This window comes from Balaenoptera ricei, chromosome 17 (genome assembly GCF_028023285.1).
Source record: "Balaenoptera ricei isolate mBalRic1 chromosome 17, mBalRic1.hap2, whole genome shotgun sequence".
In the NCBI taxonomy this organism is placed as follows: domain Eukaryota; kingdom Metazoa; phylum Chordata; class Mammalia; order Artiodactyla; family Balaenopteridae; genus Balaenoptera; species Balaenoptera ricei.
The window spans coordinates 38909779-38935014 of NC_082655.1; the positions used below are offsets into that span (position 1 = coordinate 38909779).

Here is a 25236-nt window from a genome sequence, read left to right on the forward strand (position 1 = left end):
GTTACTTTTACTAATATCCCTAATGATCACTCTCAACCCAGAACTCACCAGCCTCACCACATTTTTTATCAGCTACCCATAGGGTGCAGAGGAGATGACTATTCAGAACTTTACGTTCACTTCAGTTATTTCTAACAGGATCAAGCTCTAGGTGATAACAAACCAAATCAACCGTCCCCAAGTGCATTTTCTGGTCTAGTATGCAGCAGCAGGATCTAATAGGGAGACCAGAGCTTCCCTGGGTTAAAGCAAATTTATTTTAATAAAACACGTGGTTTTCAACAGAATTTGAACTTATTTCCAAATTGGCCCTTATTTTAAAAGATTTGGGACTTCCCTGGTGGGGCAGTGATTAAGAATCCGCCTGCCAATGCAGGGGACATGGGTTCGATCCCTGGTTCAGGAAGATCCCACATGCCACAGAGCAACTAAGCCCGTGCGCCACTACTGGGCCTGCGCTCTAGAGCCCGCGAGCCACAACTACTGAAGCCCGCGCGCCTAGAGCCCGTGCTCCACAACAAGAGAAGCTACCGCAATGAGAAGCCTGCACACCGCAACAAAGAGTAGCCCCGCTGGCCGCATCTAGAGGAAGCCCACGCGCGGCAGTGAAGACCCAATGCAGCCAAAAATAAATAAGTAAATACATAAATTAAATAAATAAATAAATAAAAGCTTTGCTTTTGGGGAATGGTATATAGCCACTCTGGAAAATAGTTTAGCAGTTTCTTACAAAATGTAACAAGCAATCACCGTACAATGCAGTCATTTCACTCCTGAGCATTTATCACAGATTAATGAAAACTAAAAATATGTACACGAATGTTCACTGCAGCTTTCTTCATAACAGTGCAAATCTGGAAATAATCCAAACGTCTTCAATGGATGGATGGTTAAATAAGCTGTATACAAATATGCCATGGGATGCCACACAACAAAAACAACAACAACAGGAATAAACTATTAGTACAATAGTTTGGATGGATCTGAAGGGAATTATGCTTAGTGAAAAAGCCAATCCCCAAAGATACACACTGTATGATTTCATTTATATAACATTCTTGAGATGAAAAAATTATACAGATAAAGAACAGAGTGTGTGTTGCCATGGGTTATGGACAGGGGTGGGGCTGGGAAAGTGTGTGTGATTGTAGAAGGGGAACATTGTGAGATGGGGCTGTTGTGTAGCTTAACCGGTGCTGATTACACAAATCTACGTGTGATTAGATTGCATAGTGTTAAATACACACACAGAAGGGCATCTAAAACTGAGGAAATCTGAATCAGATGTTGAGTCATACCAATGTCAATTTCCTGCTTGCCACGTTGTGCTGGAGTTTTGCAAGATATTGCCTTTGAGGGAAACTGGTGAAGGGGTCTGTATTATTTCTTACAATTGCATATGAATCTACAATTATCTCAAAATAAAAAACGTTTAATTAAATAAAAGGCTTTGCTTATAAAGTTGAATAATATATTGCCGAGCAAGCAATTCTTTCATTCGAAAGACTATTACAGAGCAAAGAAAGTTCTCATCGGTTTCTACTGAGGAAGGGCACACATTGCAAAATAGAACTGTAGGCCTCAGGAAAGTTATAAATCACTTGTGTTATTGAGAAAGCAATTTGGTGTCAGTATCCTCTGGAAGTCAATGAGAGGATAAGAGCAGCATAAAATGAGAGTAACCTAGATAAATTCTCAATAAATTCTAAAAATGAGATTTTAATCACCTTTGTTATGCTTTGAGCTCAGAATTGGACTCTCCACTGATGCAGGTTCAAACTGCAGATTTGCACATGAGCAAATTTCTGTGTTTAGACATTAACAGTTATTCTGGTCACACTTGAAAAGTGTCTATCCAGCGAATGGCTCTCCCATTTTCACTGTGAGGATGGCACGGTGGAGGCACAGGAAGATAATGGACAGAGAAGGTCTCAAAGAATGCAAAGGAGTCGGCTGAGGAAGACAGGGCAGCAGTGATACCGTGGGCGATGGATCCAGGTACAGGACAGGTATAGATGCAGGCCAGGGCCCTGCAGAGGGGGACAGGACAGTCTGTGTGTGTGTGCATAAAAGAGTTAGGGATGAGGACTGAGGAGATCAGGAAAGGATTCCAGGAGATTTAAACTGATCTGGAAGTGACTGCCTATATGGCTCTTGAGAAGGAAATACAATACAATAAATTGAATTATGTTATCAGTTTGGTCCCTCGGTTGCACTCGCCACATTTTAGGGACTCAATAGGCTCATGTGGCTAGTGGCTTCCATATTTGGCAGCACAGATATAGGACATTTCTTCCACTGAGAAAGTTCCATAGGGCTGCACATGCCTGGAATGGACTATGTGTAGCCAGGGAAGGGTATTCTAGGTGAAGCAGGCAAAGAACAGTCAGGAAGGGGTGTGTGCAGGGGAGCAGTGGGAGGCGAAGGTAAAGGTAGCTTGGAATCAGATTGTGGAGCGTCCGAAGGAACAGAAGGTCTAGGGGTATGAAGATCAGCACTTACTTTTCTTGTTTAACAATATATCCCGGTGATCATGAGATATCAGGAGATGGAGATTTGCCTTATTCCTTTCTGCAGCCACACAGAATGCCATCACTGCGTGTCACGTAAGTTATTCAGCCAGCACCTCCTGATGGCTCTCTGTGTTCTTCCCAGTCTTCCACTTACAAGCAGTGCCTAACGTCTAAGGCGTTTTGTGTTTTAGGCAGTGTCCTCCTGAACTCAGGGCTTCCAGTGGTGGCCTCCAGGAGCCCAGCCTAGAACCCACTTTTCTAGTTCTTTCTTGTTTGAAAAATGGCAGTCGGGGGATGGGATGGGTATTGTGGTCCGGGTGCGGGTTGGAAGAAGAATTTCCAGACACGAAGTATTTTAGAAAAAGAGTGAGTTTATGGAGAACAAAGAACAGAGCAGAGTTAGTGAGGGCGCGGCAAGTATAGCGGGCCGACTTCTTGGTAGACCAGGGAAAGCCGACCCCCTTTGTGGGCTAGTAGCCAACTTTTATAGCCTCAAGACAAAGGAAATTCCAGCTGGCAGGATGGCATTAGGTAATTGGTCAGGATGCTACAAGGTTACTACATGGTGATTATTTTGCCTTATATGGAGTCGGGGGGTGCTGTCCGGTTAGATTAGAAGCGCCCATGGCAACAGTTGCTATGGGGGTTCAGTTAATTCTGGAATTTCTGTCCTGCGTCCTTTTTTTTTTTATTTTTAAATTAGGTTTATTTAGCGCATGTACACATAAAAGAGAAATCACCCTCTGTTCCCACTCAACAGAAAACATGCACAAACCCAAGGTATATATGAAGGGAAGGGGTCCCAGCCCCAAGTTAGTGGTTGGGTGGGATGGTGCAATCCTGTAAGTCACAAGCCCCAGTCAGGAGAGGCCCGGACTGAAGTGTTCCGCGGGCTGTACCCCCTGCAGCTGGCCCTAAAATAAGCGTGCGCCATAGCCAAAGGTCTGTTTGAGGCCCTCAAGGTAGTACCGCTGCCAGCCCTGCCGTGTCCTCTCCTCCTCAGGGCCAGGGATGCCTCGGCCTTCCTTGCACAGCTCAGTCTCTCCATTCTTGTCAATGAAGGTCAAGGTGATGGTGGCAAAGAGCCCTTCTGGCCAAGATTTAAACCTCCACTTCATCACAATATGTCTCTCAGGGATCAAAGAGATTACAGCCTTAACTTTTATCTACAGAGCAGATCAGTGAGTTCTCCAGAGACATTGCCATCTACCAGGTGAAACTTGTCCCCTTTGTCTGCTTCTAACATTGCAGGAGCATGGGTAAAGGCCCGAACAAGCTCCTGGGTGGTAAAAACTCTATGGAGCTCCTCTGGTGATGTCAGGAAGGTTTCTCTAAGGGTGTTCTTACAAGTGGGGATTTTGACACCAACAGGTCTGGCCTGGGTTTTTGAAGGAGCAGGCTTAGCCTTGCGCCTCAGTTTTCAGTGCTGGCTGCCCGACTGGGTCTATTGCCTCTCCGTTCATTGTAGGCAAGATCATACCCCGCGTGAGCTCTGTTTTCAGGGTGCTGATGTAAATTCCCATTGCTTCTCTTAGCGGTTTCACTCCTTCTTCCTTCATTAAGGCCACGAGATTCATGTCAGGCTCACCCTTGACAGGGCTCACACTAATCTCCACTTCATCCACACTATTTTCATCAGACGAGTTGGGGATCTCCACATGGCCCTTGTACTGCACCCCAGACTTAGAGGTACCTGTCCAGTTTAGTTTGACGCTCCACTCATAAAAGAAGATAAGTTTGCCTTTGCGACTGTAAATAGATGCCTCTCCATCAAGCTTATTCACTTCGGTCACCTCGCACTTGCCTTCCTCATCTTGCACACGCACTGCTAGGAACAGTGTTTTCAGCTTATCTGTGGACCAGTTTGAAGCATCTCTCTCTGTCCTGTGGAGACACAAAGGACACTTCTCATTGTTTCCCTGAACCCTTAATCAGCCATGCTGAGCCTCATGGGAGTTGTAGTCTTGTTGACTGACCTGCCGGATAACCGCAGAAGTGTCCTGTGTCATTGATATAGGGTGTCCTTGATGTAGGGCTGTATAGCAGGGGCTGAGAGCATGCCCTGTATTCTAATTACCGTCTGTATTGGTTTCAGATTCCTCCTTCAGGTTTTAAACCTGCCCTGTGGTAATAGGCAATGGTAGGCACACCAGGCCGGAGGGCAGGGGCCAGTCTCAGCACTTACCAGCCAAATTATTTGCTTGGAGTCAAAGATGCCCTTAGTACCTCTTCAGCACCATTATCTTCTCCAGCTTTTACTCTGACTGTAAGGTCTCGACTGTCACCTAGGGTCTTTTTTTTTTTTTTTTTTAACATATTTATTGGAGTATAATTGCTTTACAATGGCGTGTTAGTTTCTGCTGTATAACAAAGTGAATCAGCTATACATATACATACATCCCCATATCTCCTCCCTCTTGCGTCTCCCTACCATCCTCCCTATCCCACCCCTCTAGGTGGTCACAAAGCACGGAGCTGATCTCCCTGTGCTATGCGGCTGCTTCCCACTAGCTATCTATTTTACATTTGGTGGTGTATATATGTGCATGCCGGTCTTAAACAGACTTCCCATTGCTCTGAGTTTGCATTAAAGCCCAGTGAAGGGAGTAGGGTTGTCCCGTATTTGAGCTTAGAGTCTCTGTGGGAGTGCATCTTCAGCCATTCTCTCCTACAGTTTTATTTCCCTTTGCTTCCTGCCTCAAAGGACACATAAAATGCCCCTTTATAACAAGGCTAGATACCTTTGTCTTGGTCCCATTCTGCAATTCTCAGAACAACTTTTTATACTTCATACCTTAAAAATCACACTTCTAAATATTAATACCTTGAGTTTATAGCTTTGCTCATGAGCTGCTATCTGTAATTTACTTTAGAATGCTTCAGCATGGAGAGTGTGATATAAAAATGTGTGTTAGTTTAGCTACCCTAGGGGAAGCTGGCTACTCTAATTCCATTGGTGATCAGCTAGCATCATATCAGAAATATCCTGCTCCAGAGGAAGTTACCATAAATACTTCCGTTTTCCATATCTTTGATCAGCAGTGAATTCGTCACTTGTCTTTCTTTTTTATTTTTTAAAATTTATTTTATTTTTGGCCGCGTTGGGTCTTTGTTGCTGCGCGTGGGCTTTCTCTAGTTGTGGTGAGCGGGGGCTACTCTTCGTTGCAGTGTGCGGGCTTCTCATTGCAGTGGCTTCTCTTGTTGCGGAGCACGGGCTCTAGGTGTGCAGGCTTCAGTAGTTGTGGCACGCGGGCTCAGTAGTTGTGGCTGGCAGGCTCTAGAGCGCAGGCTCAGTAGTTGTGGCGCACGGGCTTAGTTGCTCCATGGCACGTGGGATCTTCCCGGACCAGGGCTAGAACCCGCGTCCCCTGCATTGGCAGGCAGATTCTTAACCACTGTGCCACAAGGGCGGTCCCAAAATAAAGCATTTTGAAAGTTTTAAAAATTGTATACAGTTAAATATGTCTACCTTCTCTTTTACAGCTTCTAGGTTTCCCATTCTTGGTTAAGAACATCTTCCCATAAAAAGTGATATATGTCAATTATTTCTCAATGAAACTGAAAAAAAATTTTCCTTTATAAAAACAAAGAAAGAATATCTCCTCCATTCCTGGGTTGTACATGTAGTTTCCTGCATTGTCTTTTAAGATTAAAAAATATTTTTTTTCAGTCTTTAATCCAACTGGGATTTATTTTCATGTAAGGTATGATGGGGCCCAGCTTTATTTTCTTCTAGTCAGATAAGTTGTGCCAGTACCATCTATTAAAGAAATCAACCTTTTACCACAAAACTAAAACACCACTTAAACTGTATACAGAATTCCCATGAATATAGGAATGTACCTCTGGATTCCCCATCCTGTTCTTCCAACTTATTTGACTATCTTTTTGTTGACAACTTATTAAACTGCATTGGTGTAATGCTCAATAAATTTTGAATATACTTTATGTTTGGAGTTGCTCACACAGCCAAAATTCATTGTCTGGTATCTCTTGCTGCTTGACACACATGGATATGACCTTGCCCCTGCCCAACACTAAGAAAGGAGGGGGGAAACAGGAGGCCTGGGCAGAACCCAGTTGTGGAGGCATGGCCTGCAGCAGCAGCTGAGTCAGGAGTTCAGGTCTGGGCATCCTCATGGGAGCTGGTGGGGGGGTTGTTTCTGCTCCAGCAGACTATGAGGCCAGGTGTTACTCCTGGTAGGTTAAGGGAATCTGGATCTCTTGTGCTTCCAGATTCCTTTTCAGCATAAACTAGCCAGAGGGGATTCTGGGTTTTACCACTAAGAACCCTGATGGATACAAGTCATTTTAAATTTTATTCTCATAACTGGTATTCATGAGGTGGGCCCCCTTGCCCTCTCTTGCAGCTGCTCGCTACTTTTTCTTACTTCATTTTTTTCAAATTATTTGTTTCCATAGTCTTTGAGGTACTTGAAAAATCTGTTTCAGTCTAACTGGAATTGAGCTGAATTTATATATTTGGGAAATATTGATATTTTTGTTTTCCAAATAAAGAAGGATAGTTTTTCATTTGTTAGATCGTTATTCTGTCCTTCAAAAAGACTACAGTTTTCATTTGGTCTTGTATCTTTCTTGAAACATTTATTTCTAGATACGGTAGTTATGGAAATTCCCTGGTTGTCCAGTGGTTAGGGCTTGGCACTTTCACTGCCGGTGCCCTGGGTTTGATCCCTGGTCAGGGAACTAAGATCCCACAAGCCGTGAGGCGCGGGCAAAAAAAAAAAAAATCATAGTTTTAGTTGTGATGTAACTGGATTTTTTTTTCCATTTCCTTTTCTAGGTGCTTATTCTAGTACATAAAATTCTATTGGTTTCGTGTATCTGCCACTTTAGCGTATTCTCTTCCTAGTGCTCATAAGCTTTTTATTAGAATCTCTTGGGTTTTCTAGGTATGAAAACAGGAAAAAATGATTTCTCTCTTCTTTGATGTTGTACCAATTTAAACATTTTTTAAAAATACAGATGGTTTCTATGTTTTTTTAAAAAATATTTATTTATCTATTTGGCTGCGCCGGGTCTTGGTTGAGGCACGCGGGATCTTTTGTTGCGGCCTGCAGGATCTAGTTCCCTGACCAGGGATTGAACCCGTGCCTCCTGCATTGGGAGGACGGAGTCTTGACCACTGGACCACCAGGAAAGTCCCAATTTAAGCATATTTTTAACTGTTCATACCTAAGACAATGTTGACTAGCAAGTAATCCTGCCTTGCTCTGACTTTAATGGATATGACTTTAGTATTTCACCTACTTCAAGTTTTTAAAATCTAAATTGGAATAGCTGTTGGATTATAATACTTCAGCTTAGTGTCACGATCATGTACTTTTTCTGCTTTAATCTTGCGATTAAATGAAATGTTAGATTTCTTGATATTATACCTGTTTTATTCTTTCGATAAATTTCTGGATTTTGATTGCTAATTAACAGAAATGCCCCCCGGTTTCTGGCATTTGGATGCGCCTTTCCTAGTTCCAGTGCTAAGGAAGGTTTTCTTCCATTGTTCATTATTGTGGTCATTTCAGTTTTGATAAGAAATGGGAAATAGCTCCAAACTTTCCCGGCAATATATTTTTTAAATTATTGAAGACAGTTTAGAAGAGAAAGAAAGCATTCATAATTCCAGGGTCTTAAGTAGCTAACAGCTCTGGTTGTCCAGCCAGTAAACACCCTTGTGGTGTTTTTCAGAATGTCTGCAGCCCCCTCAGCCAACTTTGCAAGGAACCCTTGCCCTAAGGACACACGCTACTCTTCTGAACCCTGGGGGAAGCTCCTGTCTAGAAAAGAGCCTCGCTACCCTCTTTCCCTGGGGAAACGCTGCCACGTAAAGCGTGCACTACGCAACTCCGAGGGCACTATTCATGTTCAGATTCACTGTGCGTATGCATATTTATTACAACAATTTCCCAACAGATGTCAGTGGAGTGAATCGAGGAAGCAGTAGCAGTGAGGCTGTCATGACACCCTTCCAAGACCAGGCTATGTGTTACCTGGGACCCCTACTCAGTTGTGGCCCCGAAAAGGAGCTGTGCCCCTGCTGGGCACCTGAGAGCAGCTAGTTTCATCCATGCCTCCTCAGCCCGCCCCTACACCCCGCCTTGGTCCTGTTACCTGACAACAACAAACAGCAAGCTCACCCCCAAGATCCCCCTACTGGTAATGTTCTATTTCTTAAGCAGAATGGTGGTTTCAGAGGTGTTCATTTTATTATGCTTTATAATTTATGTACATGTTACATATATTCATTTTGAATGCTTTGATACAATAAATAAAAAAGGAAAGCACACATACAAAAAAGAATGCCATTATCACGGGGATGACCTTGAATCTGCTTAAAATTTTCTTCAGATTAGCCTATTCATGAACCTCAGTATTGTTAATTAAGTAGGTAGCAAACATCTTATAATGTACCTCATATACCTTTCTTTTTTTTTTTTTTTTAAACTCATATACCTTTCTTGATGGTAGGACTAGAAATCATTGTGTTAAAGTATTTAGAATAGTAACAGTGCCTTTTAATTTTTTAAAGATTACATTAGACACCAGGGTAACTTCTACTGAAAATTGTTATAATCTATACTTGCAGTGTAGGTGTGAAAGCAGGCTGCTAAGTTTTTTTAAGCCTCTAGGTCTCTAGAATTTCAAGCAGTCACTGAGTGGCAGAAATTTCTTCCACCATCTATTACATGTAAGTTGAAACACTATCAGCTGCTACTCTGAGCAGCATCCAAGAGATTTTAAAATTTCTGCTCGATTGGAAAAGCTAAAACCTGACCTTAAAAGTGACACTTGGCTGCAGGATATACACAACGTAGTCAACCCTGTGACAGAAGACTGCTAGCTGTTCCTGATAACCACTTCTCTGCTGCTTCCTCAGGAATGAATCCTGAAATGTTAATTTGGCCAATGACAGCCCAGGATAAACACTATTACTTCCCATCCCCCTCTGTAGCTAGTAGGATCAAGTGATTGAGTTTGGGTGGATAAGCCTGTGTGGTGTGAACAACTTGTAAGAAGTGTTCTTAAAGGAAGGGAGCAGAAATGCTCAGAGGAGGTTTCTAGCTGGTGCAGCTGTCTGCAACCGTGACATGAAAGCCACATGTTGAGAATGTGGAAGGGCAACACAGAAGGACCTTGGATGCCTGGCCCTGCAGAGTGTCAGAGTAGCCCTGGCCTGCTTTCTCAGGCCTGCTTTCTCTTTTTTTTTTTTTTTTTTCACATGCAAGAGAAATAAACTTCTATATTAAGTCACTGTTGTTTAGGACACAGCCATACTAATACCTAATGCCAAATTTGAGTTTAATTTCCTTAATTTAAAAGGTTGATACAAGTGATACACTACATCTGGTGGCAGTTACATCTACTGCTGTAAGATGGAAGCTGTTTCCCATAGAGAACACTGTGTCACGAACAGGGACATTTCAAGAGATGCTTCACTCCAAATACTTGACTTGCCGGTGGTAAAGCCTGCAAGTACACCTACGGTTTCAGAGCATCAAGAACATTTGAAACATTTAGAACCTATAGTTTAGAAACATCAAGAACATCAAAAAGTCACTGCCTTTAGACTAGCTTAGGATGCGAAGTGACCTCCCATAAGAGAACCGTAAGGAGCAACTTAAATCAAAAATGGTTTGTTTTATTTACAATACTCAATGCATTTTACAAATAACATATTTGCATTCCCTAAGTCTTTCGGAAAGTAATTCCAGTTTGTGCAATGAGTTTATAGGAAAGTCTTAAGACATCTGTTAGACATCTTAAATTCTAAATTTTGAAAGATATTTCACACTCTATTAATAGAGGACTGTTTGTAATTAAGAAAAACTAAACTCTGTAGTTAAATATTGCCCTTCAATATCTTTAACCCAAGTACAAACTGGATTAGCCTATGAAATAATACCATTAGATTCAGATGAGTCATTCCCACTGCCCGCGTAATAAAATGCATGCACAAAGTAAACACGGTCAATTACATTAATGACATTTTATTTCAATACTTGTTTTTTGGACTCTCTCAACTACTGTTTTGCTCAATTCAGGATACAGAGAGGTAGGATTCCAGTCTGAGGAAGTCCTAACCCACTACTCCTTGCTCCAGAACAGGGAAGGATTTTCATTCAGTTAAGTACGGGGAGACAGGTCAGGATGAGGGAGAGTTTTCAGTAGTTTCTCTAGGAGGCTTTGTTTGCTAATCAGAACAAGGGTCCCCTCCAGGCCTGACAAAGCCTGAAGGGATCACTTATCTCCCTACTAGTGGTTTGGGGAACAACTAATCCAAGCCTCCAAAGGACAACAGGCTCCCCTCTCTCCTCTCTCCCCTGAATCACTACCTTGATTTTATTGCCTTCTGAGTTTATGTTGGAAACAGTTCCTCTGTTCAGACGCCAGAAACTGCTTTCATGTCACATAAACAACTTTATGGAACAAGAGCGATGAACAATGATACTTTGTGTAAGAGTTTGCATCTCATGCATGTGTAAGAGAATGAACTTATTAATTTTATCACTCATAGCTGCCATCTCTTAAAACATAAAAATCCATGCCCTAGTTCTTGAGCCAGAGAGAAGGGACAGGTATCTCCATCCTGGATCCACCCCAATTTAGCAGTGCACTTCTCCGTCTCCACACCGAATCTCCCCTCAAAAGATGGTGTTTCTAACACCTGGTGTTGGTGGTTGAATGAGAGATACTAAGCTGGAGAAATAAAGTCCGACATTCGACATAGCCAACACAATTCTAAGATAAAGAAATGGTGAGGTAGAGTTGAGAGAGTTCAATTAAATTTTTTGAGCATAGATCTTTTGGCACATTCTAAAATTACACAGACTCCCTAATTCAATTCTCCTTTGTGATACCTTTACAAAGTGCTGCAATGTAGGAATCCTTGGATCTCTTTAGGAAGCATCTATATAAAGCGAACAGAGCACAGTCATTTGAAGAAATCCACTCCTGGCACTTTAGCTTATTTACCCCGATATTGAAGCAAATAAAAACAATGCTATCCATTTGCTGAATTTATTTAAACAAATCAATTTAGAAATATAGAATTAAACAAAACTTCTGACATGTAAACATACTGCCATGTTCCTGAAACAGATGTTAACACCTGATAAAAGTTAATAATCACTTGTTAGGAAAGCTGTCCATTAATAAGGCCAGTCTTCAGCAAAACTAAAAGCATTTTGTTTCTTTAGCTTTCCTAGTGTGACAATGCAATACTATCAAACCACAGTCAAATATAATAAAGACAAGATTGGATGGACAGATCAGTACCATTGGTTACAGCTGTTAAACAGTTTCATTCTTGGCGCCACAGGAAAACAATTAAGCCAATCACATCGAATAAATCATGGCTTTTTTTCTTTATCACAATTCACTAAGTGATGTTAATTATGGTCCTTGTCAAACACGTTTGGTAAAGGCTATTTACAGTGTACATGGCTGAGCATGCACTATTTATAGTTACAAAGATACCTGCCAGTTTATTACAATAGAATTACACAGTGCCTGAAAATGGTGAAACATCTCACACATCATTTAAATCGATACAGTTTCAAGCAGGAAACGTTCCTTATTTGATCACGATTGCAATAATTACATGAAAATTCTTATAAAAACACGAATCCCCTTCAAGAAATTGATGCATATTCTACGCACTACAGGTTAAGGCAGTAAAAAAATGTATTCCTGATAACTGGAGGTCTTGACAATGTCAATTAAAGCTGTCTGACTTTAGTTTTTCATTCTCCATCATGTAATCAAAGTTCTGTCTGTATAACTAGTTTGTGAAAGATTTCATTTTTAAAGTCAAAAAAGTATTAGTAATGAAGAAGAGTTGATGCTGGAAAAAAAGTAATTGCTAGGGAGAGGAAAAAATGTAAGGTGGATTTTGCCTGAAAGTTTTCAAATCATCAACAAGAGCATTATTTGTGAGTCTGAACCTTAAAAGTATAAAACAAATACATATAGTTTACCTTTCTTAACTTAAAATATACTGTACTTTGAACAATTCAAGTAAAGTAAGACTATCAAAAATAACTTCATAAGCCATACAAGTGTCAACTGCATTTTGAATGTTTTAAGAACTTTTTAAAAATTGTAAACTAAACCATGACAGTTTAGTTAAACAAATAATAAATGACTTTTTATTTGCACTTGTGATTTCTTTAATACAAATTGCTACCAACAAATATGTAAAGATATGGCAGATTATGCATTTGATCAAAGCACTTTGATTTAAGCATAAAACAGATTCAAATGGTTTAAGTTCCGTGCATAAGATCCAAGAAGCTGCTTACTAATATGTAGGCAACCCTCTCTCTAATCAGAATCCTTTATTCCTCAGCTGCAGATGAGACAGGGCACAATCTGTTGTAAACAGGGCACTGTTGTAAAACCAGGATAATATTCTTAAATTAAGATCGTTGTTAGATTGAAAAGACTTTCCCCAAGTGTCTTCCAATTCTGCTGACCTCTTAATTTCATAAATTAACTTTCCTTTGATTCCATTTTTACGGTGGTTGTGTTCACAGTTTTGTTTTAAAAATCGGTTTAAATTTATATAAAACTCTGTACATGTTCACAAATTATTGCATAAACAGCATAATCTTCAAGACAGTGTTTGCAAACACATGTCCAATTCAGGAAAAAAAATATTCACGTTTCCCGTCTGGCTTTTTTCTTCTTTTTTATTTGTTTGGGAGATTCCCAACTAGTTTCAGACTTGGCTAAAAGGCAAAAAAAAAAAAAAAAAAAAGAGAGAGAGAGAGAAGTTAGGACAGTAAATACTGTTCTGTTTCAAAAATATGAAAGTATCAATAAAAACATGCTTTGAAATCCACTAATGATGCCTCAAATTTTATGTCTACATTTTCAAGTTCTAGTTACATGTTTTTAGGTTATTCTCTGGCTGCCTTCCTCTTTTCCTTTCCTCTGTATTATTTGGTTTAACGATATGGATGATATTTCATCAGTTTTGACCTAGAAAAACCATTGTTTAAAAGACTCAATCTAAGTAATAAAAGTGAAAGTGGGTAAAATGGACACTAAAGGTAGCTAAAGGGAGAAAAAGAGGTGAAAAAAAAGGGCACAGGACAATTTGCAGTCTCAAGAACATGTGCACAGAAAAAGGGAGGGACTGGGCGAGTAAGGGCAGGCATAGCCCTCCTCTGTGTATGTCCTTGGCCACCTATTCTTGCCTGAAGTGACTTCAGCTCCCTGGCCCTCCCAACTGAGGTCCACAAGGGTCCAAGGAATCTAGGCTTTGCAAAGGAGGAAAGGGATGCTGTAGTAAGTAATCCATTAGACTTCTAAGACAGTAACACTTATAGACAGTACAGAGAACACCAAAAGAACCAAAAATGAGAATTACTTACTCTGTGAAGGAGGCACACTATTTTGCTTAGTATTCGACTTGGATTTATCTGTTTCTTGTAGCATCGGTGGCACTTGGGAAGAGCTCTTGTCAGAATCACTTTTTGATAAAATAACAGATGGCTCGGTAGAAATAGCAGGTGGAAGAGTCTTGATAGGCTATTTTGAAATGAAATTATCTTAGATTTTCATAAAAAATTTCAAATAAAAATAAGTATCATAGTAATACAAGAGGCTGTATAGCAGTAATATGAACATGGTTGCCAAATAATTTATCAGCAGAAGCGCTACAACTCATGCCTGCCCTCTAGTGACATATAACCAAATAAGTCTTTATTTACAATATCCACAAATACAGGTTGGGATAAAAATGGATAAATGTGTAAAATCACAAGATGTTTACTGAATTTCACGTAAGAGTGAATAATTCCATTTTCATTAACTTTTACATTTTTCTTTTTCATTACAAGTAACAGGATTTTTTTATGTTTTGGTATTCAATGGTTCTGTCCACTTCCCACTAACTCTCACCTCCTCAAAACCTTTTCATGTGAAGGCAAAAAGAAAATAGCAAATTTCTGAACTACCAGTAGGTGATACTCCCTTTTGTCCTTCTCAAGAGTTAGGGATATCTCAAAGAGCAGCAGCAACAGGTTCAGTTTCCTCTCCAAGGAAAAAGATGGCCTCAGATACAGCAGGCTATGGCTACTAGTCTTACCTATTAAAGCAACAAGTAAAACTCAGGTCCAAATCGTCAAGAGTTTTATTGAGTCTGGTAGTGAAATCATAATGCGTAGGGCCTGAACTCTTGAATCTTCCTTCTCCTCTGCAACCTCAGAGCAGAGACGTAAACTAACTGATTTGCCTGAATGAGGCCTGTTTTTTTTTTTTTTTTTTGGCCTGTTAATGAATGTTCAGGACAGGTAACAACAGAAACCCCAACACTTACAGTGCCTTGAGGCTGTAATAGATGAGTAAGAGATCATCTCACCCTTTAGCTCTACCTGTGATGATTATTTTGAATATAGAAACAAGGGTAAGTCATGCTTCTCTTGCCCCTTGTTCTTCCAGGCTCCATGGGTTCAAGAAAGCACAATGGGAAAGGAAACAAGAGGAAGATGTGTGTACCCAGGTAACTACTAGGATTCCTTCTTCCTATTTCAGGTATCTGAAGCTGCAGTTATGTTGCTTGGTTCAACTTTAATAATGTTTCCTGTATTTATTTCATACCCAAAAGTTTTAGTACTCATTTTAAATCTCTTTCCCTCCCCATTCTCTCACTTACCTATATTAAATCACAGAAGGACTCAAATATCCTTTACAAGATGGCTTCTGAAAATGACTTATTAAGTAAAACATCAAAATGTCATATGACCCTTTGCAGTCTATTAAATTTATGTATGTATTTTTAAAAAAAATTAAGTTATTTATATATTTTTGGCTGCGCTGGGTGTTCGTTGCTGCACGCAGGCTTTCTCTAGTTGCGGCGAGTGGGGGCTACTCTTCATTGCGGTGTACAGGCTTCTCTTGTTGTGGAGCACGGGCTCTAGGTACGCGGGCTCTAGAGTGCAGGCTCAGTAGTTGTGGCGCACGGGTTTAGTTGCTCTGCGGCATGTGGGATCTTCCCGGACCGGGGCTCGAACCCGTGTCCCCTGCATTGGCAGGCGGATTCTTAACCACTGCGCCACCAGGGAAGTCCTATGTATGTATTGAGACTGCATTCTTTTATGTCAAAATACTCTCAGGGAATTAAAAGCATCAAGTCCAAATAGGAAGTATGGTTAAGATTTTTAGTACCAGACTGTTACAAATTCTTTCTCTTAACAGTAATTCAGGTTCTTGTGTAAAGCTGTCTCATTAAATATGTAAGCTCCACAGAGGCAGAGATTTTTTTGTCTGCTTTGTTCTTTGATGTGTCCCCAGAATCTTAAATAGTGTGTGGCATTGTGGTAGGTTCTCAATACATTTTTTGAATGAGTATATAAACGAACCATGCAGAATTTCATGGTCATTCATATTTCTTATATTTCTATATGATATAACTTACCAAATTAGAAATCAGACTTTAAAGAGCTATGGTCTTTGTGTCACTGGTCTAGACCTTTTGTAAAATGGTCCCTTCTGACATATCAAAATTTTCCACAGATGGCACACAGTTCAAGACACTGTCAGCAAATTTTAAACAAATGTTACATTCTGAGAGGTCGGACCATAGTCACGTTATATTATGTGCATGCTTTTGGGGGAGTGGAACCAGTCACATTTTCTGTAAGGCATCTATCCCTTGTATGCCTAGATATTTAAGAAAAAAATACAGTCTAGTGGCTCTCTCTAGTTTGGCCTCTGATAGTTATGGGACTTGGGCCAACTTTTTCAACTTCTCTAAACTCATTTATATAATGGTTTGCACCTTTCTTGTGGGGTTGTTGTGAGGGCAATTTGGTGTATTTAAAATGTTTAGCATGGGCCTCCATAAAATATTACTATTAATACAATTCTCAAGTCATCAAAATTGTATTCCTTACGTATCAGAAAGTTACCTGGCTGTTTCTGATGAGTGCTTCAGCTGGGTCACTAGTGCTTATGGTCTTCGAAGAAAAAGCTTTTTCCTGTTTTGCACGGACCTTAGAGGTATTCACTGGGAGCTCTTCTCTAATCTCTTTTTCTAATTCTTCTGTGTCCTACAGAGAAAAGTAGTGCATTAGATGATACAAATCACTCATTTTTACTAATTAAAATCTATTTGGTTTATAGTACTACTGTCCAGAAGGTATTCCAAGAAGACAATTTTATTTCAGAAACTGCCCAAATGGCTTAAAAGAGCATAAAAAAATAATTATTCAAAGAATTTTAACCATAGGTACATTTGGAATATACGTTCATCATCCCTGCTTTCCTCAGGGATTTAAATCAACTGTGAATTAAAAAACAACACACTCACATCCCCAAATGGGAACCATTTAATTTACTAAACCAAACAAGTATTTTTTTCCTTTTAGAAAAAGTACACGGGGAATTAGGTGCTACTTTAAGACTTTAGAAATAGCATTTCACTTAATGACTTCTTCAAGGAATGAAATATTTATACATAAGTGCATTTTCTAGATAAATTAAGCTTACACAGTAGAAAGGACACAGATAGGAATTTCAATTTTGGCCATGCCACAACCTAGCTAAGTCAAGGACAAATGCTTACATCAAGGACAAATCTTTGATTTCCCCAAACTGCAGTTTCCTCAACTGTAAAATAAAATTTGTGTAGATAATTTTTATGGTCTTTTCCAAGTTTAAACATTTCCATTCTTAGGTCTTCAAACTTTTTAAAAGACATTACGTGCTTAGGTATGTGAAATAAGTATGAATTAGAATATATTAAATAGGACTATCATTGTGAATGGTAAGAAAAAAAAAATTCCAAAACGTAATCATTTATGCATAGGCTACTCTGTGCTATATACTTTACACAGAACTTCATGGATATCTCATTTAATTCTCAAAGCAACCTATGCAGTTAAGGAACTTGTGCAAAATACAACAAACAAACAAAAAACAACGCAGTAAATGGCAGAACTAAAATGTGAATACAGATCTGACTCTAAAACCTGTATACTTATTCACTATATTTAAAAAACAGATCATTTTTTTAAAAGGAATATCAGAATACCAAAGGAACTTTCACAATTTAATGACCTTTGCCAATTAAGTTGAAATTTAAGGAATACATCTACCCCACAAAATTTCCTTGAAAAGGAACTCACCTAATCTACAAGCCAGAAAAGCAGTATTAGTAAAGGCCATAGTATGAATCACAGAAATCCAGAAAAAGTCTGGCTAAATGGATTTCAGATAGTATTACTAACAAAGTATGGCTATCAATAACATTTCTCATCAGCTAGTTCAGCTAACAAGAAAAGCACACCTACTATATAGTTTTTGCTTTTATGTCCATTGATCTTAGTTATGCTAACCTTAATGCCCACCTATTATTACTGAGAAAAAGCTAATATTGATAATGGATTGGTATCATTTATGAAGGGTTGTGCTTCGCACAACAAAACAGAACTGAACACACACTTCTTTACACAGTCATGCAGAAATCTGTTCCAAATAGAATATGTAGGAAAAGTACAATGTAGCCTATCCTCTAGAAGTTTTGGTCATCGCCTACATTGAAAGGAATGAAGACAATCAGCCACATGGTTATAAGGAAGAAATAAGATTTTCATAAGTTGTAATGTAATAGTGATAATGCTTTCAAAGACAAATCCATGCGTATTTCTAGTAATCTAGTACATGTGAAATTAAAATATCTTTGTTTTCCTCTATATAATGATCTAAAAATACTTTCCCAGATAGGAAAGACCAAAGAAAAGAAAAGGAAAATGTAGGAGTGATATAAATATAAAGTTTCTGTTAGAAGCCAAAAAATCAGGAAAGGATACCAAGTGGAACAGCCAGCAAACTCAGAGTCAAGGGAAAGACTCCACTTGTTATGCGCATGGTTCTCCTAAATGTGCTAAAATTCTAATTTGCTAAATTCCATTACTCAAAGAATTTCTGTATGTGTGAAATACTGTACCCCCTGTTCCATTTCATCATAATATAAACTAAAATGCATCTAATTTAGAATTTTAGTTATTTGCTTTTGGTGTATACCTTTGATATTTTCTTTAGAGCAATAACATTTTTATTACAGCATGACATATAAAATCTTTAAAACATTCTATGACTTTTCAAATGCTTCTCAAGTAAATTTGATGTCTCACATGGTGTCTTTATACCTCTACACTTTCTTAGCATCTGCAAATCATCTTTTCACAAGTCAGCAGTAGGTGCTTGATGAATGATGTCTGTTGTTTTATACTCTACCTGTGCAGGAGAGTTATCTTCACCTTGCTTCTTCTTTTTCTTTTTTTTCTTTTTAGATTTCCCTGTTGGAAGAGCTCCCTCTCCCTTTTCTTTATCATCATCTGAAACCTGATGTTAAAAGCAAAAATACTGACGTGAACCAACTGGTTAAGTTTTCATTATTCAGAAAATTATTATGAAATAATTCATTAGGTGCAGTCTTTTTCTCCCAAATTCTGAATAAGAATTAGTAACAATAAAACTGATCTGAAATCACATACTCAAAAAATAACAAAAGTGCATGGAACTTCACTCTTCTATTATGATAAACCCCTTTTCGTACATCTTTCATCACTCACTACATGATCAATTAGACAGCTGTGCAAACCTTGGTTTTTAAAAACTCGTTTCTTAGGTAATTTATTTAAACACAGAACTATTTGCATTAAAATTGAACTTGACCCTGTTAAGAGAATGACAAGCTACAGAGTAGGAGAAAATATTTGTAAACCACATATCCAACAAAGGACTTGTATCTAGATTATATAAAGAACACTCAAAATTCAACAGTAAACAAATAAACAATCCAATTAGAAAGTGTGCAAAAGATACGAACAGACATTTCACAAAAGACATTAGAAATGTTCTGTATCTTGACTGTATCAATGTCAATGGCCTGGTTTTGACACTGTACTATGCTTTTGCAAGATGTTACCATTGGGAGACACTGGGTAAAGGGTACAAGGGATTTTTCTGTATTATTTCTTACAAGTACATGTGACTCTGGGACTTCCCTGGTGGTCCAGTGGGTAAGACTCCGTGCTCCCAATGCAGGGGCCCTGAGTTCGATCCCTGGTCGGGGAACTAAATCCCACATGTGGGCCACAACTAAGAGGTAGCATGCCACAACCAAGAAGCCCACATGCGGCAACTCTGAGCCTGCATGCTGCAACTAAAAGATCCTACATGCCGCACTGAAGACCCAGCACAGCCTAAATAAATAAATAAATAAATATTAAAAAAGTACATGTGACTCTATAATTACCTCAAAAGAAAAGAATTAAAAAAATTGAATTTGAGAAGGAATGTCATTGAAAGTAATATTCTGCATGACAAGAATAGCAAATTAGAATTGTTAAATTAGTATGAATGATATTTCTTCACACATACCATATATAGCTGAGTTTTCTATGGAAAAGTGCTCTTAGCTTATTCTGTACAGATGACAGCAAAGATTCTTAGACTCTACTTAAAGGGAGAGATGATATAGCTAACTTGCTATTTCTCTGCTCAGCACCATAGTCATTAGGATGATTTTGGAGGTCTCATGAACCATCAAAGAGTTTACAGAAATTACTAGCAGATGGAAAAACAAAACCAAACCAAATCCTGCACAAATCCTGCTAAACTTAGCTAAGAGACTTTCTGTCCAAGTTGGTTGCTAGTTGTGGAGAAACTTCCACAGAAGTTTTTACCATAGGCTCACAATGATTAAAATGTCATATGAAAAGATGTATCCTCTGAAGGATATTCAGGTCACAAGGACTCTGGTCAGTCTGCTTCTCAGCCAATTTATAATCCATCCATACTGTCTATGGCTGCTTTTGCACTAGTGCATGGCCTTTTAAATAAAAGTTTGCTGACCCCTGCACTAAAATCTCTCCTATCATTAAAATACAAACGACCCCAACAAAACCCTTCGTCATACTACAGTTTGCTGTTATCCACTACTTCTCCATCCATACCCAAACTTGCTTAAGAAAAAAAATCTTTTTAAAAAAATTATTTATTTATTTATTTGGCTGCGCCAGGTCTTAGCTGCAGCATGAGGGATCTAGTTCCCTAAGCAGGGATTGAACCTGGGCCCCCTGCATAGGGAGCGTGGAGTCTTACCCACTGGACCACCAGGGAAGTCCCAAGAAAAAAATACCTTATTATTTTTTAAGCATCATTTTACTCAACTTACTCCGACTGGCTACTAGAGTCCAAGGTTTCTAATGAAACTGCTCTAAATTACCAGAGAGCAAATGTCTCAGCCTCTGTGTCCCAGAACTCTCCTCCCTCAGTTTCTTTCACGGGCTTAAAAGTTGGGAGTTCCCCAGATTTCTATGCTCATTACATTGCTCTTTTCAACTCTATAAAATTTTCTACACATTTCACTCACCCTCAAAGTTTTAACAACCATATACTAATAACTTCCAAATACAAATCTTCTCCCAAAGCTTTAACCCGTTGCAACCAACTTTTCTTAGGCCTATCTACAAAACACCTTGCATCTAACACATCCCAAACTGAACCAACGATCTTTCCCCCAATTAAGTAGCTTTTGCTTTCTCTGTTGGGAGCACCACTTTCACCATCCCAGTTACCTAAGCTACAATTCTGGAAGTCATTTTTGATGATTCTTTCTCCAATCAATTCTAACCATATGTTCTGTTGATTTTGCTTCAATTTATTTTTCAAATCTGTCCTCTACTCTGTATACCATTCTTACCACTACTGTACAGGACTACTAGAACAACCTCTAAACTGGTATTCCTGCCTTTATTCTCATTATGCCTCCACTCCTTTTTCTACATTAATTGCCAGAGTAGCCAAAACAAAAACAAAACCCAAAGAACCCACAAAAACAAAAAAACCCCAAATCAAACCAAAACCAACCAAACAAAAACACCAAAAACCAAAAAGCACACCACTTTAGATTAAAATTCTTCCATTATTTATAGGACAAAATCCAAGTCTTTTTTTAAAAATTAATTAATTAATTAATTTATGGCTGCATTGGGTCTTCGTTGCTGTGCACGGGCTTTCTCTAGTTGTGGTGAGTGGGGGCTACTCTTCATTGTGGTGTGCGGTCTTCTCTTTGCGGCGGCTTCTCTTGTTGCGGAGCATGGGCTCTAGGCGCGCGGGCTTCAGTGGTTGCAGCACGCGGGCTCAGCAGTTGTGGTTCATGGGCTCTAGAGCGCAGGCTCAGTAGTTGTGGCACACGGGCTTAGTTGCTCTGTGGCATGTGGGATCTTCCCGGACCAGGGCTCGAACCCGTGTCCCCTGCATTGGCAGGCGGGAAATCCAAGGTTTTAAACATGACATTCAAGGGCTTGTAGAACCTGGTTTCTGCTTCCCTTTCCAATCTCATTTCTGACCACTCTTTGCTACACATTCTGCTTTTACCTCTGGGATGCCTTTGCTAAAACGCCGAAGTGCTTCCATAATACCTAACACATTATAACATTACTTTTATCTTCCAGTGTGCCTGTCTCCCTCCTCTCCTCCCTAACTAGACTGTAGGCTCCTCGAAGGCAGTAATTGTGTCTTGTTTCTCTGTTAGCACAATACCTGACCCATGGCAGATGCAATTAATGTCTGTTGAATAATAATGGCCCTAGTATCTTCAGAGCCTCTCTGACTTTTCACCCTTCTTTGTATAACCAACCAGTAGAAAAGTTCAATCAGTAGCTTAATGTCTCTTGTAAATAACCACTTCCATTTACTTTTCAAAGTTATCAACTTAGTTCATTATCTCCTCCTGATTCATGCAATCAAAATAGTACAAAATAGCCTCCCAAACCAGTCTTCTCATTTTTGTTATATCCAGCCTAATTTTTCTTTTTCAAAAAATTTATTTATTTATTTATTTATTTAGGCTGTGCCGGGTCTTAGTTGTGGCACACAGGATCTTCGTTGCAGCGTGCAGAATCTTTTCTGGTTGCGGCATGAGTGATCTTTTTATTCTTTTTATATATATATATATATATATATATATATATATATATATATATATATATATTTATTTGGCTGTGTTGGGTCTTAGTTGCGGCACGCGGGATCTTTGTTGTCGTGTGCGGGATCTTCGTTGTGGCACATGGGATCTTTTTTTAGTTGTGGCATGCGGGACCTTTAGCTGTGGAATTTGAACTCTTAGTTGTGGCATTTGAACTCTTAGTTGCGGCATGTGGGATCTAGTTCCCTGACCAGGGATCGAACCTGGGCCCCTTGCACTGGGAGTGCAGAGTCTTAGCCACTGGACCACCAGGGAAGTCGCGGCATGCGGGATCTTTTAGTTGCAGCATGAGGGCTCTTAGTTGCAGCAAGCATGCAGGATTCTAGTTCCCCGACCAGGGATCAAACCCGGGCCTCCTGCATTGGGAGCTTGGAGTCGTACCCACTGGACCACCAGGGAAGCTCCCAGCCTAATTTTTCTAACCCTAGCAATGATTAGGTTATCCCTAGTTTAAAAGCTGTCAGTAGGTTCTCATTACTTCTAGAATTCCATAAAAATGTGGCAAGGTATATATATCACTCATTTCATCTATTTATTCATTTACTGAATGTGAAGCATGTTTTGTAGCTCTAGTTTATAGAGCTACAAAAATAAAAACTTCACGGTCCCTTTCTTTAAGGAATGAAGCCTAGAAGGGGAAGACTGACATACAAAAACAATTGATCCTACCACCAACTGATTCCACACGTGTATTATACCTCTCCACCAAACATGTTACTTTCCTGCCTTGGTCCCTTTTTCATAAGGTTCTCAGTCTTATCTTGCTATGAAGTTTTCCTTAATTTTTCATTGAGAACCAATCTACTCTTCTCTAAACACACTAAACAGTTGGTAGGCTGTTATAATAATTCTGATGAGGACAGGAATTGTGCGTTTTTTTTTCTTATCAGTATATAATAAATAGTGCTTTCCACATAGTAGAATCCTCAATAATTTGTGGAAAGAAGAAACAGTAATAGAGAGAAGGCATGCGGACATAAGATGACTGAAGCAAATATGATTAGAATGTCTCTCTGAAGCAACTCTACCCCTGGATATATTTGTAATACGGAATGTAACCCTTAATAATTCCAGTACAGTTGATTGCACAGAGAAATAAACATACCCACCAATCCCTTTACTCACTTTTTGATCATCAGGAATTGGTTCCTGGGACTTCTGCAGTGAAGCTCTTTCTTCATCTACCCAATTTCCCCACTCTTCTGCTGGCGCATTCCAATCAGAGCTGGGATCAGCAGAAGACATACCATCTAAAATTTAACAGTGTGAATTAGGCATCTGTCATTTCTGCCAAAAACTAAATGCAAAACCCAAAATTCCTTATGTTGAACTAAGCTGTAATTTTAAACTACTGCTCTTCTTCCTCCCAAGTACATTTTAAGAGCTAGGAAAAATACCCAATAACATGACGGTAAAAACCTTTACCCAACTTCTGCTGGGCACATCATATGACTAGATGGAATGTCTAAGAAACTCCAGAAAACTTATGAATGAACCATTTATTCCACTCTCGCTACTTCCTTTATTATCAAAGGAAGTTTATCCCCTGAATTTGCTTTCTTTTCACTGTTTATGTCTAACTTCGTCTAGGACTTGGTCATTTTTTCTGATTCTTCCCCTCAGGGTATAAAATGAGTCAGTCTCTAAGAGTAGTGCCAAAATCATGCTCCTCCCCTCCTTATGAACTGTTTAAGATTAGGTTCTTCTTCAAATTCACCAAGTCATGCAAAATAGTCAACCTCTTCTTTTTCTCCTCTTTTTTAAAAAACACTTTACCTTCTTATATTTTTTCAGATTATTCAATGGTACTTTTATCTTTCCAAAATATGTGAGTCACTTTCAGGGCTTCTATCACCCTCTTCTCAAGAATAATTTTTTTTTTTTTTTAAGAATAAATTTCTAATCCAGACTTCCAAATTCTTTCACTCTAGGAAGCACTGAATTTTCACCTCCTTTGGGAAGCTATCACTGGCTTATTCTAAAAGAGAAAAACAATCTTTGGCTTTACCCTGGTTAGATAAGTAGCTCTCAAAATTAATTCTTCCCTCCTCTCCCTGGACATCATACACATCCATATATACATCTATAATAACTACTTAATGTTAACATAACAGAAGTTAGGCTTTATTTCTAAATGGTTAACAAGTCATTCTAACATTGCTCTTTATTGAAAAAAAATCCAACCTTTCCCCAATTAACGCCAAATGCTACTTTTACCAAATATTAAATTCTTAAATATATACTTCAGTCTGTTTCTGGAATTTCTGTTCCAGTCATCTATTCCTGTCATACAAAATATAACTTGTAATACATTTTATTATCTAGAACAACAAATCTGCCTGCATTACTCCTATTTTCTTCACTATTCTTATTTTTCCACATGAATTCTATTATTTTTGTTTAGAGGGGACGTATTATTATACGACCTCATGAAGACTTTTAAAAAAATCTATGTTTTGGATAAATATATTATGATCTGGGAAAATGCTCATAGAATAAAAATCATAGACAAAATTGCCTGTGCAACATGATCCCAAATTTATAAGAGGAAGAGATAAAAGAAAAGAATACATTAATAATAGATACATCTTAACAATGGAGTTATAGGAATTTCATCTTATTAAGTACTTATTAAATACTAGAACTTGAGCTAGACAGGTAACAGAGGTACAAAAATGAGTATGAAATAATCCCTCCCCA

The 25236-nt window shown here is 39.0% G+C and overlaps 2 protein-coding genes across 4 annotated transcripts in view; both read right to left on the reverse strand.

Annotated features, from left to right (window-relative positions):
* Positions 1 to 3342: 3342 nt before the first annotated feature.
* On the reverse strand, positions 3343 to 4753 carry LOC132351726 (activator of 90 kDa heat shock protein ATPase homolog 1-like). The gene is given in 4 exon segments (XM_059901717.1): positions 3343 to 3656; positions 3692 to 3925; positions 3927 to 4397; positions 4740 to 4753. Coding segments are annotated over 4 exon segments (948 nt in total). The 3' UTR covers positions 3343 to 3427.
* A 5396-nt stretch (positions 4754 to 10149) lies between these two features.
* Positions 10150 to 25236, reverse strand: part of MTDH (metadherin) — a 55407-nt gene continuing 40320 nt past the window's right edge. For all 3 annotated transcript variants that reach the window (XM_059901603.1, XM_059901602.1, XM_059901601.1), the window contains 5 exons: positions 23662 to 23786; positions 18777 to 18884; positions 16448 to 16588; positions 13910 to 14066; positions 10150 to 13261 (listed from right to left, as the gene is read on the reverse strand). In XM_059901603.1, the coding sequence (XP_059757586.1) occupies positions 13191 to 13261; positions 13910 to 14066; positions 16448 to 16588; positions 18777 to 18884; positions 23662 to 23786 (602 nt within the window). In that variant the 3' untranslated portion in view covers positions 10150 to 13190. The remainder of the gene's footprint in view (positions 13262 to 13909; positions 14067 to 16447; positions 16589 to 18776; positions 18885 to 23661; positions 23787 to 25236) is intronic.